Source organism: Heterocephalus glaber, unplaced genomic scaffold (genome assembly GCF_053883595.1).
Source record: "Heterocephalus glaber isolate CG9 unplaced genomic scaffold, H.glaber_assembly_v1.0 deba00001497, whole genome shotgun sequence".
Lineage (NCBI taxonomy): Eukaryota > Metazoa > Chordata > Mammalia > Rodentia > Bathyergidae > Heterocephalus > Heterocephalus glaber.
In genome coordinates, this window is record NW_028258320.1 from 185,603 (window position 1) to 200,502 (window position 14,900).

A 14,900-nucleotide genomic window follows, 5' to 3' on the forward strand; every position below is an offset into this window, starting at 1 on the left:
TTACTCATAATCAGGAGAGAGAAAGGCAGCACAGTCTATTCCCAGTCACCAGGCAGACTTGCAAACATCCTCTAGTCCGACCTCACTACAGGCCTCCTTCAGTTCTTTCAATAACCCTCCCTGTTAGAAAACTGTCCTTTGGTAACCCTTTATATTACATATATATATATTTTATTTTATTTTATTTATTTATTCTTGGTACTGGTGATCGAACTCGGGTCGTTGCGCTTGCGAGGCAGGCGGCGGAACCACTGAGCTAAATCCCTGTCCCCCTTTATATTGTATTTAATTGTATTGCTTTTTATTTATTACATTATTCCATCAAAAGAATTAACCAACACATCTTGCTTCATTGGTTTAAGGCTCTATATGTGTACACTAACATCTCTCAAAATGCAAACTTGTGCGTTAGTCCACCTACAAATTGAAATAGGCCAAAAAGACTGTTGGACTTGGAAAAATAGTCAATAAGAAATAAAGCCAATTTTCAGAAGTACAATTTTACTTACTTTCCTCCTTTGCTAACAACATTAGATTATGTCTACATTTTGCCAGTTTGGTTTAATTTCAAAAAGCCCAATATGGTGATATAACAGGTTACACTTATTATGTGAAAAATATTCAATCTGCAAAATACATCAGTATAACTGCACAGTTTGATATAACATGTTTTCTAGTAAAAGAAGTGCTAAAAAAAAAGGGTCCAAGCAGAAAAATATTTAGCTATCGTAAATCTAGTATTCAGCATTTATTTTGTTCTTGGCATAGCAAGCTGCTAATGCAGTTGGTCAGTTCGTGGAAAAGAAAATCAAATCCAAGCATGTGGTGGTGTAATTTATCCTGTCAATCATCTAGACCAAATCAATCTTTTTTTTTTTTTTTTTTTTTGGTACCAGGGATCGAACTCAGGACCTTGCGCTTGAAAGGCAGGCATTGTGCCACTGAGCTGAATCCCTGGCCCCAAATCAATCATTTTTAATAGATAACAGAAGATAATAGTGAACATCCAATGAACACCTTTTTTGGGGCAGGGTTTGAATTTTTATTTATGGAACTCAATTATTTGCTTTTAAATTCTTCTCTGAGATGTACTTCCCTTTCCACTCAATCCCTCCCCATATAAACACCATATAAACACTGTGAACTTAAGATTCCACAACTTTCTCACCTCAAAATCCCAGACATTCTTTAAAGGAAAAGGAACATTGCTGCCCTTCTTGAACTTCAAAAGAAAAAGAAAATTTCAGAAAACATTAATCTAACAGAAACCACATGACATTCTAAAAGTGTTCACGGTGATGGGCATGTGTGTGATGTTTGGGAACCCTGTGCTTGGTCATCAGCAAGAATCCTGCACCTAAAAGACTGTAAACACACCAGTGAGGATACAGGATGAATGGCCACCAGGGAGTCAGACGTCCATCAGCACAGCACCTGGTAGCACTGCAGGTGTCCCCAGCAAGACAAACATGTGCCTAAGTCTGGAGCTGATCCAAAGACAGAATCTAGCCTTGATTCATTGGAAAAATATAAATCCGGGGCCGGGGATTTAGCTCAGTGGTTCCGCCACCTGCCTCGAAAGCATAAGGACCTGAGTTTGATTCCCAGTACCAAAAAAAAAAAAAAGAAAAATATAAATCCAGAGAGTTACTGACTTTCCAAAACTGCTTTTGTTTTTGTGGTTTTTTTAAGGGTATAATATTAAGAGAGACTACTATAGGACAGACACTGCAGTAAGTGCTTTACCTTATCCTGATACTGGTAGTATTTCTCTAAAATTTACAGACAGGAAACAATCATAGAGAGGTTAACTGAACTGCTTTAGTGATGGCAAACCTTTTAGAGTCTTCAATGTATAAACCTATGGCAGCACATGAACCATAGGTTTGCCACCACTGCCTTAGGTCATATACTTACTAGGTCTATTTTTTATTGACTGATTGACTGAGACAGGGTCTTACTATGTAATCCAGGCAAGCCTTGAACTCACTAGCCCAGGATGGCCTTGAACTTGTGGCAACCCTACTGCATCAGCCTCCTAAGTGCTGACTAGGTCTATTTTTAATCTCAACCAAAAGCCTCATAGTGACCTGAGGCTCTAGACAGTGATAAGTAACATGATTTTTTAAAAAGGCTTCTAGGGCTGGGGATGTAGCTCAGTGGTGCCACAACTGCCTGGCAAGCGCAAGGTCCTGAGTTTGATCCCCAGTATCACAAAACAATTTTAAAAAAAAAAAGGCTTCTAATTGAAAAATTTCCTTATAAACCTAAAGCTCTTGTTATTAGATTTTTTCCCTAGAGCATCACAGGGTGCTATGGTTTGAATATGGTTTGTCCATGCTGAAACTCATACTGAAGTTTGATTGTCAACTATTGGAGTATCAAAAAGTGGGGCCTTTAAGAAGCAATTAGGTAGTTAGTGGGATTAATGTGTTTCTTGTTGGATTAATCATAGCAAGTTGCTATAACTAGTGCACTCTTTGTGTTTTGTCTTTCCTCACGTGCCTGCCTGCTCCTCTGCCTATCATGAACTGATGTCCCTACTAGAAGCAAAGAAGATGCACACAGACTCCAGAACTGTGGGCCAAAATAAACCTCTAGTCTTTATAACTCACCCTGCCTCAGGGATTTTATTACAGCAAAAGAAAACACACTAAGACCCAGAGTCTCAGGCAAGTTAGGGACCTTGTCCTTTGAATATGGGCACCCTGAAAAGATGAGATAGATGCTGAGGACAGCTACAGAATCTCCACTGTCTCTAGAAGCACCCTGGAGTTCAGAATGAATAATTATAGCTAAACGGTTAGAACCCTCCCCAAGAAGACAGCATGATATAAATCCATAGCACAAAAGCTCTTATTCTACACCCGCCAGTCCCTAGATTTGGCTTGGCACATAGCAAGCTAATAGGAATACATATATCTTCAAAGAGATCAGGCACTGAAGAAATGCTTTCACATAAGCAAGATTAGACAAAACAAACTCATACTGCTGACACAGGAGGCACTGAAACATAGCAGTAATACTTAGAATGTGTAAGATGATCTTTTCAAAAATAAAACAAAACAACTCTACGAAACTTGTTTCTATAATACTGATGTAGGAGAAATTACTTCGTGTGAAAGCATCTTGATCTCTCTCAGGTTCAGTGTACAGTATTATAAAATGGAAGAATCAAGAGGTGCTCTTATTGTATCACAACACCATTGAGAGATACCAATAAAAACAGGTGAAAGTGATTAACTATACAGTGAAAAACTACATGTAGGTTTGCCTGGCATGATGGTGCATGCTTGTAATCCCAGCATTTGGGAGGCTGAGGCAGGAGAATCACCACAAGTTTGAGGCCAGCCTGGGCTACATAGTGAGTTCATGGCCACCCTGAACTACATAGTGAAACTCTGTCTCAAAATAACCTCCCCCAAAAGTGCAAGTTTTAATAAGTAGGAAAGCAAGTTCGAAAGTAAGATATATTATCTGATAATGCCCCCATACTCACTGTGCACAGGAACACTATTAGTATGTTAAAATATCCTTTTGAACTTTACAATTTAACTTTTTCCCCCTCTAAAAAGTCTTTAAAATTATCACTAGCTAGCTTTAATATACTTTTAAAAAATGATATATTAAGTTAGTAACTCATTTGAATATTCTGAGACAAGGGAGACACAGCCTTTTGGAGCCAGATATAACTTGGACCTGAACCCAAGATCTGCACTTACTAAGCTGTATGATATCAGGGCAAGCTAATTTAGCTAGCCAGGGCTCAGTTTCAGCATCTACAATCTGAGATTAAAATAAAAACTCCAGCGTTAAGGAGAAGAAATAAGAATCTAGCTATGGTATTTGGCACTTAGTAAGCCTTAATAAATATTACCCGTCCCATCCACACAACTGATAAAACAGTCTTTCAGACAGTAGATTTCCTTGTATGTTACTCACTTTTGTGGCCTCACCTTTAATACCCCTCTGTCTTTTTTGGGGGTGACATCCTCTCCCTGTTCAGCAACAGTGGCTGCTGGGCTTTCTCCATTGTTCTTGGCACCTTCATCAGTAGTCATTGTCTTTTATAAGTAGGAAACCTGCCAGAAGAAACATATTTTAGCTAGGGAAAATACTACTACTTTATGCATATTAAATGCCCCTGGGAGCTGAGCTTCCCTCCACCTAAGATTTATTTAGGGCCAATACAGCTTAGACACTGAAAATGAAAAGAAAAGCATTTATGATCATCCATTGATGTCATGAGTGTGTAAATAAAACATTTGATTCCTCAACTTCTCATCATCCAAATGAAAGTGCAATATAAGTTAGTTTTGGCAGCGATTATATTCTTTAACATGATTATACAGAAGACAGCAGTCCTCTCAGAACTTTGAAAATATTCTTTTCTAACAGTCATATTCTTGTCAGAAAATTAAGAACTTATTGGGTGACCTGTTGAGAGAAGTGACACAGTATCACAATGGAAGCAGGACAGGCTCTAGAATCTGACAGACGGAGTCTGAGTCAAGCTCCAGCTACTGATGTTTTATGCTTAATCTTAGTGAGCCCTTAGTTTTTCATTTGTAAAACAGATACAGTACACTGCTGGCATTACAGTGAAGCATCAGTGACATACAATATGTACCTTAAAAATTAAGCATTCAACACCGTCGGGGAGTCTGCTGTGGGACATTTTTCATCTCCTGCAGAACAGCTTCTTCCCCATGGTGCTCAAGTGCTTCCCAGTTTGGCCCTAACCTATCTCTTAGGTCCAGCCCCTCTAGCCAAACCAGACCACTCCTCTTCTACACTAGGCCCTGACCTCTCCCATATCCATGTTGGTTACTCTCTTGTTCCCCTCCTCTCCACATGCTACCTTCATCATACTAACCCTGCATGTGTGAATTATTTTGGCTTTTTCTATACTTCCTTAATGCTTCCCTCAATTTGCTGTGCATAATCTATTTATAGAAGACAGGCCTGATAGATTTAAAGGCCCTTGAGAGCAAGGGCAAAGCTTTTATATTCAGATTCCCTAGAATGCCAGAGCAAGAAACTTAGAACTTCAAGGTTCTTCCGCCTCTGCTCCTTACAATGTTTGCTATTGGCTGCTTTAATTTCTTCAAATCTTTTCCCTACCTGTGTAATTACAATAAAAATATCTACTTTCTCAGGGTCATCTGAATTAAATGGTATATATTTTAAAGTACACTATTCAAAAGTTAGCTTGTATTGTCAGTCACCCAACAGACACATTTTCATGCAAAGCAAACAGGCTCCTCAGCGGGCTAAACAAACACACCTGGCCACTCCCATGATTAATTCCACACTGCTCCTTGGTGGAGCAGGGAAAATTGAGAATTAACCACTTCTATAGGTATTCCATATTAATCTAATAAAAGATTTAAGGTTCCCTTGAGTTACTCACCTAGGCACTCTGTCTACACAGTCAAAAAGAGCTATTTTGCACTTGTGAAAATTCTTACAGATATAACCAGTAGTTAAGACAATTAAAATATATGTTATAGTGTTTTAAGTCATTTTCAAATTATCTAAATTTACCTCAGTGTCAATAAAGACACAAATCGAACTGCTTGTACCCAAAAATCTCCAAAGAGATCACCATAATCCAGGGGCTAAGCCTTTTTGCTTGATTTTCTAGGACAGTTTATATCAAACATAAAAGACCCAAATGTTTGCCTTGAGATAAGTAAAAGGCCAGAACAAATTGTTCTCAAACAAACAACAAAAATTAAGTACCTGGCTCTACAGTGTGGGGCTAGGTGATAGGGAAAATTAGATGATCAGGACTGGTTCTCAGCTCCTAGAAACCCACCATTTATAGCACATTTTTCTAATGCACTGAAACTTGTAGAAGGCAACTCAACAATAGAGGGAAAGATCTTGTAAATATTTTGGGGGTCATGGAAAATGCATGCATGCAAAAACATTTCTCAGGGCTTCACAGATACACTGACATCCATCAAAAAACTCCTAGAGAAATTCAAAGCAATGAACAAGTTAAAGCCATCAGGTGAAAGTTTATGGGGAAAAAAAAGCCACACCTTCTCAAATTACCACCCCAAAGATTATGAAATTAACAAAAAAGAAAACGGAGGCTGGGCTCAGTGGTGTGTCTCTGCAACTCCAGCTGCTCATGAGGCTTAGGCTGGAGGATTGCCAAGTTTCAGGTCATCCTGAGCAAGATCCATCTAATAAAGGGAATGGAAAAGAGAAAAACAGACCTCTCCAGTGAAGTGATCTAATCAGTATCCCCTTAAGTGATTTGCATCATAACCATACTTCAACACCAATAATGAGACAAACTCATATTACTGTGCCTCTGGACTTGACATAATAGGAAATATGTATTGCGTACTTGGTGTATTCCTATCAAAAATGGTTCACTGGAAACTAATTAAGAAGAAAAAGCTGGGAGTCGTGGCACACTCCTGTAATCCAATCACTCAGGAGGCTGAGGCAGGAGGATCTCTACAAATTTGAGGCCAGCCTAGGCTATGTAGTGAGTTCAAGACCAGCCTAAACTACATAACAAAACCCTGTCTCAAAAAAAGCCAACCCCGAAAAGACAAGACAAGATAATATTAGATTATGGAGCATTCTACAACTGGTCTAGACTCCTCAAAAAATGTTAATATTATAAAGGAACAAGAGGAGAGGAGATATTGTTTGTTCCAGATTAAAGTAATCAAGTATAATGGGTAATCCTTGGCTGGATCCAGGATTAGGGAGACAAAATGTTATAAAACAATATTGTGGGTTGAACCGGAAAAATTAGAAAAACAGGCTGTATATTAACTTACTATTGTTGTATGATATTAGCTTTCTAGAGTGTCCAAATAGTATTGTGACTTTATATAGAATAATATTCTTGGGGGTTTTTTGTAGCAGGGATTGAACTCAGGACTTGTGCTTGTGAGGTAGGTGGCGGAACCACTGAGCTAAATCCCTGGTCCTAATATTCTTGTTTTTACAGGACACATGCTGAAGTATTTAGGGGTGAGGTGTTATTAATGTCTGCCACTTCTTTTTAACTTTTTTGTTTTAATTTCTTAACCGATACATAAAAACATAAAAGTTGTGCTGTCACTTATTCCTAAATTATATAGGCAATGCTTTCTTTTGAATGGTCACCATTTGGAGTTCAGCAAAATTTTTGAATGAAAAAAACTATCAAATTCTTTTGGTTCTAACTTGCTGCTCTACAAACAATGAACTTGCTTAAATTCAAATCAAGAGGGAATTTGTGCTGGGGATTTAGCTCAGTGGTTCTGGCGCCTGCCTCACAAGCACAAGGTCCCATGTTCGATCCCTGGTACCAAAAAAAAAAAAAGAGGGAATTTGTATAAACTGATCTAGCTTTGTAAGTCCTACCTGATAAAGGAACCTACTCTTCATTTTTGGCTCCAACATTTCAAGGGATGCAAGTAATCTGCAAGGATGACTCTTGTCAGTACTACTGGGCTGGTATGAAGAAAAGGACTATGAATAATTAATACAAGAAAACACATTTTTTTCTGAGCTTTCAAAGGTAAATCTGAGAATAAAGAAACTGAATTTTCAACATATTTCCTCTTAATTATATTGAGGTCATTAGGAATGTAGGTTTTTATAAAGAAAACAAAAATTCTTTTTACTTTTAAATGAGCACTATATAAAAAGACAGTAAAAACAGACAATTCTTAAAAACCTTTAAGATGAATAAGAAAGTTTCACTGCTTTTATGAGACTTTTCTTTTTTCCTCCATCCTAGATTTATTGTGGATTTAAAATCACTACGTAGCTATGGATAATAATCTATGACAAAGCTTACTATGCTGGACTGTCCAAAGCAGGGAGATTGGTCTCCGGTACGTAGGAAAGGGAACACACAGTTCATTCTGTTATGGACTTGCCAGCTAAGCATGCACTCTCCAAAGTGCTAGTCAGTAAACACCTGAGACATCACAGAAAAATGAAAATGCGCTCAGTGTTTCACCAACAGTGTGCTGAAAACTTCAGTTAACATAAACTAAATTATTAGGTTTCCTAAAATGAGAAGTTACTTTAACACCTTGCCCCTTATTTCCTCATATATTTACTGTGTTGTTCTAATGGAAGAGTCTGGAGAAAGAAGACAAAAATATAGGAACTAGGTACTTTGTTAGAAGCACTGAAAATGCTATCAGCATTCTTTCTAAATACTACGGATATCTTTCAGCTTCCTATCACTAAAACACTAAAGAAAGAAAGAGAAGACCTAGGGAAGAAGTTTAACCTAGGCCTCTTAATGAAATGCAATGCAACTGAACCTTAAACTTTTGAAAAGTTCTATAAGGCTGGACTGGAAAGCCATCAAATAAATTGCAACCACAGGTTTCTCTCAAACATTCTAGTCCAGTAACAAAGAGTATCAGGAATAGTTATCTATTTGTAGATAAGACATACATATAAAAAAGAAATAAATACTGTATTCATGCAGAGAAAACAAGATCATAAACATACTGTGCATCACAAGAACCATGCACTTTATTTATCCAAGTACTTTTCCCTGGAAAGTTTCTTTCCTCCACACTGGGGTGGGGTCAGGAAGATAAGGAACAATACTCCTATGCACACTCATACACATTATTTTTAAGGTAAAGCATGAAATGTTATACACATAGCCAATCAGCAAATGACAAAAAGCTCATCATCATCGGGAAATACAAAATAAAAGCACAATACAATACCACCTCACACCTATTAGGATACTATTATAAATAGGGTGGAGGTTGCTTGTAGCTTGCTACTTCATTGCTTTGATGCCTTCTGCTTGCCACGGACTGTTTCTCCTCTGCCATGCCACCCTGCCCTGGAGACAGCCAACTATGGACTAAACCTCTACAAATTGTGAGTCAATTAAACCTTTCTGTGTTTAAAAAAGGGGGGCGGTGGATAAAACATTTGGTGAGAATGTGGAAATGAGAAATCCTTGTGCACTGCTGATGGTCATGTAAAATGGTGCACCCTCTATGGAAAAAACTCTGGTGGTTCTTCAAGTTAAACACAAAATTACCATGGGATCCATCTACTCTACTTCTGGGTACATACCCAAGAGAAAGCAGGCCCTGAAACAGATTCTTGCACCTCACTGTTCACAGCAGCACTATTAACAATAGCCAAATGGTGGAAACAATCCTAGTAGCCACTATCAGATGAATGGATAAACAAAATATGGTACATATGTGTGAACATATATCACATAATGAATATTATCAAGCCATAAAAAGGGGAGAAATTCTGATACAGGCTACAACATGGATGAACCTTCGAAACTTTCTCCTTAATGTGAAATAATCCAAACACAGAAGGGCAAATATTATAGGACCCTACTTATGCGGGAGACCTAGAATAGTTTTTAGAGTCAGAAAGTAGAATACAGGTTACCAGGGGCAGGAGGGAGGAGGGCATGGGGAATTGTTCCATGGGTCCAGAGTTTCTGTTTGATGAAAAAGTTCTGGAAATAGTGGTGATGGTTACACAACATTGTGAATGTACTTAATGCCAATGAATCATACATTTAAAATGGTTAAAATAATAGATTTTATTTTATGCATATTTATTAGAATTAAAAAAGAAACAAACAAATCCGAGGCCAGAACAGACAGAAAAAAGGAGAATGTCAGCCAGACTTCTTTGTCCTTCTCCTCTCCTTAATCCTCCTGCCTTCCTCTCCCATTTCCAGTACACATTACTTTCTAGTTGTAAAATAGGGCCTCTAGCAGTGATTATAACATCAGATCTTCAGGGGCCAAAGGCTCTGAGACAGCTAGTAAAGAAGACAGGTGAGGAAAGAGAATTCTAAATGATGTGCCATCTCAAAGCTGCAAATTATTTCTTCCTTTATCTCTTTAAACACATACAATGCTTTGACAAACTTGGTTTTCTTATCACTGCAAGTAATTGCTGAAGAAAGCAAAGCTAATAGACCACATTTACTGTCTCTGACTAGTTAGAAAATTTATTATTTTTAAATAAGTAAGGTAACCTTTAAATAAGGTAAGCCAGGTATGGAGGCACATGCATGTGAGTCCTGATACTCAGAAGGCTGAGGCAAGAGAACTGCAAATTCAAGGCCAGCCTAGGCAACTTAGCAAGACTCTGTCTCAAAATAAAAGTAAAAAGGACTGGGATGTATCTCAAAGGTAAAGTGTCCCTGGGTTTCATCCCCAGTATCACAAAAATAAATTATATTAATGGTAAACAAACAAAAAACCCCCAAAATATTAGATTATCCAAACACTACTATTATACTATAATAAAGAGAAAACCTGAATCTAGTATTTTTCCTCTTAATATGAATTTACCCTATTGGACTCAAAAAGACTGAAAAAGTTTTAGATCCTCAACTTTTCCCAAGATAACAATAGAAAGATTTGTTCTAAGTTTGTAAAAGTCTAACTTAGCTGGAAAAAAAGAAAAAGTATCACTAAACTACAACTTTGAGGGAAATTCCTGAAAACTAGAAAGCAGATGAGATTATTACAGGCAGCTAAGTTAGGTAGAAATATTCTAGGCAGTCAGAAGAACTAGGCCCTTGAGGGAGCCAGTGCAGAAGATGAGAACACATCGCAACTGTGGCTGGAGGCGCACCTGTCAAAGGCCAGGCCTCAAGATAAAGATAGAATGACCAGGCTTATATGCTTCCCTGAGGGATAAGCAATAAATTAAAGACTATATTATAATTGGTATCACTTGGTAAGTCTAGCTAGCTATCAATCATCCAGGTGGAGACCAGGCCCTCCTGATCCATCCCTTCCTTAAAAGGTCTCTGTTCTTTCCATGTACACTTGCTACATGACCTACTTCCCCACTGGATCAATATTAGTTAAGCAGCTATACTTGTAATCTTATTGGCTGATCACAGTTTTGACCCAATGTTGTACCCACCTCCTGATTTTGCTCTATAAAATTTCCTCTGTGAAGTAGGGTCCTCTCCTGTCTCTCAGGAGCTATATTTCTCAATAAATTTTTCCTACTCCATTGCTCCTTAGAATTCATTCTTCGATTCTGGGGAACATGAACTCAGCATATCTGACATCCAGCAGGTTGGGAGTTACATTATGTCCTCTATGTCAAGATTACACTGAGGAAGAAAGAAAGGAAAATCAAAGTGCCTTCCCAACCTCAACTGTGGGCACAGCTCAAAGGGGCCTGGAAAAGGCGCAAGGCTGGGGTGGTGGTGGTCAGAAAGCAGCAGGCCAGGCCCTGCGCACAGGGCTGGGAGGGGCAGGAGCTGTGTCTGTGTTTGAATCAGGTGGCCCAGGGAAGTTTCTTTTCCTCCAGAGGGCACAGTGTGGCTTCCACCATTTTTCCTCAGGGAGACATAATCTTTACTCTTCAGAGCCACTGGGCTTTGCTCTCATTTTCCATCTTTGTCTTTTTGCTCTCTATCTAGACTCTCTTTGATGGAATTTTTAGATCATTTGACTATTAGCAATGTTCAATATTTCATTTAACCTGTCCAAGGGATTTAAAAATTTGTAATGATTATTTTACTTCTACCTACTCATTATTCAGTTGCTCACATTTCTTAGCATTTTTAATTTTGTGGGTGCAATTTTCTCTCAAATCTTTCTGAGGATATTACTTAGAATAAAATGAGACATTTCTGATGAATAAGTATTTGGCTAAATAATTTTTTAGTGAAAAAATAATCCTGATTTTGTATAATCCGTAGCGACTTTCCCAAAGGCAATGATAAAGGCTGAGAAGGTAAGAACTGGAAATAAAAGAAAGGTAGTATGAAAGTTAACCAGGAGAATGTAAAAAGATGTTAAAAGAGTGGCAAGTCAGATCTCTGATACTTCCGCTAGGGTTATAAAGTCCAAAAAAAAAAAAGGCTTTGGGTAAAAGAGGAATGCAGGACAAAGGCTTAAGAGGAAAGAACCAGACATGTCTAGATGCACAGGAGAAAGAATCAAGGAGAGGGGCCGGGGATTTAGCTCTGTGGTGCTGCACCTTCCTCACAAGTGCAAGGTCCTGAGTTGGATCCATGGTACAAAAAAAAAAAAGACAAGAATCAAGGAGAAATGAAAAAGCAGTGATCCAAGAAAGGGAAGAGCAGAAATATAGATCTGCTCACCAATTAAACATTTACAGATTACTTAAATTACAGCTAAATTAATTGCATGGGTAAATAAAAAGTATTTCTGAGTTCTTCCTGGAGAGGATAGTCATGGGAATGTTTAAATGAAATTGGGCAAATGGATATTTAAAAATATTATGCAGTCTTGAAAAAGGATGAAACAAATCTATATAGTGAAGAATTATTTAACTGAGAGTCTAAGCCCTAAAAACATCCGAACAACTGAACTGGGAAAGGAGTCTGTAAAGGTTCATCCATTACAAACTTACAATACTACTGTGATAAATGAAATATACTTATAATGCATGGTGCCCAGTGATGATTTGGTCCTCTGGGGCATTAAAAAAAAAATCAACTGATGATGTCATAATGATATGTTATATTTGATATAAACATGGTATATTGTAATTTTCAGAAACCAACCACAATTCCCAGTTTGTAGATTTCAGTGGGCACAATCATCTTAGAGCACTAGATGAGTTATGCAAATATTACATAAGCCATACCAAAATGACTTTTTCATAATTGTCTTCCCTTCCGGTTAAAAGACAGCTAGACTGAAACTATCAATAATATGAAACAAGTGAGGTCTTAGCTATTCCAGATAAACAATCTTCTAATACATAAAAAAGAGAAAGATGTCCAAGATATAATATTAAGTGCATGGGAGTTGCAGAACAACTTGTAATATGATCCAATTTTTAGGAGGGAAAGTAGATGTGTATATATTCGTTTATATGTAGTACAGGAAGTTTCCAGAGATATTCACCAAACAGATCACCACTGCTAAAACAGTGTTACCTCTGAAGAATAAGATTTGGGAGGTGCAGGGATAAGAAAGAATTTTTACTTCCTAATAATTGTATTCTTGTAATTAGTTTAATAATATTGTTATATTACTTTCATGATGTTTTCAAATTTAGGAAAAAAAGATCAAACATTTATGAGTCCACTTATCAGGACTTTTGTTCTCCCTTTTCAATTTAATTCAACATTTTGGAGTGCCTTCTAAGGAGAGCAAAAGAGCTCTGGCTGGGGCATGTAGAGCAAGGCATGCTTGTAGGACACCCAGAAGGAACCAGGGATAAGGCCTGACCTCAGGAGAGAGGTGTGGGTGGCAATCACACACTGGGAAATTACACACAATTCTACATGGTAATTGAGAAAAAAGTACTGCTGCAATTACAATTAAACAAATAAAATGGTGATTCTCAAACTTTTAATGTCCAAGTCTCACTTCTGATTATTATTACTTTTGACACCAGCACTGGCAGTTTTAAAAACTCAAATATGAACCAACCATGGTGGTAGACACCCGTAATCTGGGAGGATGAAACAGGAGGACTCCAAGTTTGAGCCCTACTGAGTAATTTAACAAGGCTCTGTCTCAAAATAAAAATTTTAAAAAGTCTGCAGATGTAGTTCAGTCCAAAAGCCCTAGGTTCAATCTAGTACACAAAACAAAAACAGCAAAACATCAAACACCATCACTAAAGAAACCAATAATAGAGCTGGGGATTTAGCTCAATGGTTCCGCTGCCTGCCTCGCAAGCACAAGGTCCTGAGTTCAATCCACAGTACCAAAAAAAAAGAAACCAATAATATTTCTGTGATAGACTAATAAGATCTATATTAATTTAGAAAATATCTAAGTTACTGCACGGTTCCATTCTTCAAATAAAACCCTTTCCTGTTGAAATACCATCAAAAATTGACTATATTACTTCTCTAAATTTAATCTGAAAAATCTAATCTAGAAAAGTATACTGTGCCTGTGCTAACCATAAAAGTAAAAATAGTATCTGTTTTGCTTTTTTTTTTTTTTTGGTACCAGGGAATCGAACTCTGGTCCTTGAGCTTATGCAGCAGGCAGCGAAACCACTTAGCTAAATCCCCAGCCCCTAAGTAGAAATAGTATCTGGTTCTAATCAGAAATGGTAATCAATGAAGAGCATTATATATCTGTGCATATATAAAACACAGATCTATCTTATTAATTAGTTAGATTAAACATGGATAGTCAAGAACAGAGGACCACGCCTCACTGTCAACCTCTGAGAATACATTACCTAACAACTAGAGGAATACATGGTTCAATATCAGGATGCAGAGAGAAAAAAACCTAGGCTCAAAGTTTTGTATAATATTGCATCCTCTTATAGTATAGTATTGTCTCACTAAAACACTATAAATTAAGCTGATTTTAAAACATGGCTTTCCTGAACATTTCCCAAACTCTATTATATATCAAAGAAGAAAACTGTACAAGAATAGCACTTTGGGATGGGTGGAATGGCGCACACTTGTAATCCCAGCTACTTAAGAGGCTGAGGCAGGAGGACTGCAAGTTTGAGGCTAGCTTAGGCAACTTAATGAGACTCTGGCCCAAAATAAAAAATAAAAAAGGGATGGAATGTAGCTCATTGGTAGAGCACTCCTGGGTTTGATCTTCAGTACTCCCCCCAAAGAAAAAAAGGATAGCATTTTATAACAAAAAGAGAGTTAAAGATGCTGAATAATGATTTCCTTATAGCATATTTAAAATATATTAAAAATAAAATTTGAATTATCTTCAAAGAATAAGTTTCTGTAAAAAAGAATTAAACAATATGTAATGTGTAACATCTATTTGCAGTTTGTATACATTTGTAATTAGAAAGTTTGTGAGCACATGGAAAAAAAAAAAAGAATAGTATTTTTGGCTTGTGAACCAACCCTTACATAGAAAGAAGAAAAATCCTGGCCACCTTAAATCCCCACTGTAAGAGTACTGAAAGTCTAAGAA

The 14,900-nt window shown here is 37.4% G+C and overlaps 1 protein-coding gene across 20 annotated transcripts in view; it reads right to left on the reverse strand.

Annotated features, from left to right (window-relative positions):
• Positions 1-14,900, reverse strand: part of Fkbp5 (FKBP prolyl isomerase 5) — a 107,080-nt gene that overhangs the window by 57,856 nt on the left and 34,324 nt on the right. For 13 of the 20 annotated variants that reach the window (XM_004846705.4, XM_087184429.1, XM_004846704.4 and 10 more), the window contains one exon: positions 3,957-4,082. In XM_004846705.4, the coding sequence (XP_004846762.1) occupies positions 3,957-4,061 (105 nt within the window). In that variant the 5' untranslated portion in view covers positions 4,062-4,082. Of the gene's footprint in view, positions 1-3,956; positions 4,083-10,917; positions 11,114-14,900 lie in introns of all 20 variants that reach the window. The other 7 variants (XM_087184427.1, XM_087184426.1, XM_087184425.1 and 4 more) reach the window with 1 other exon arrangement.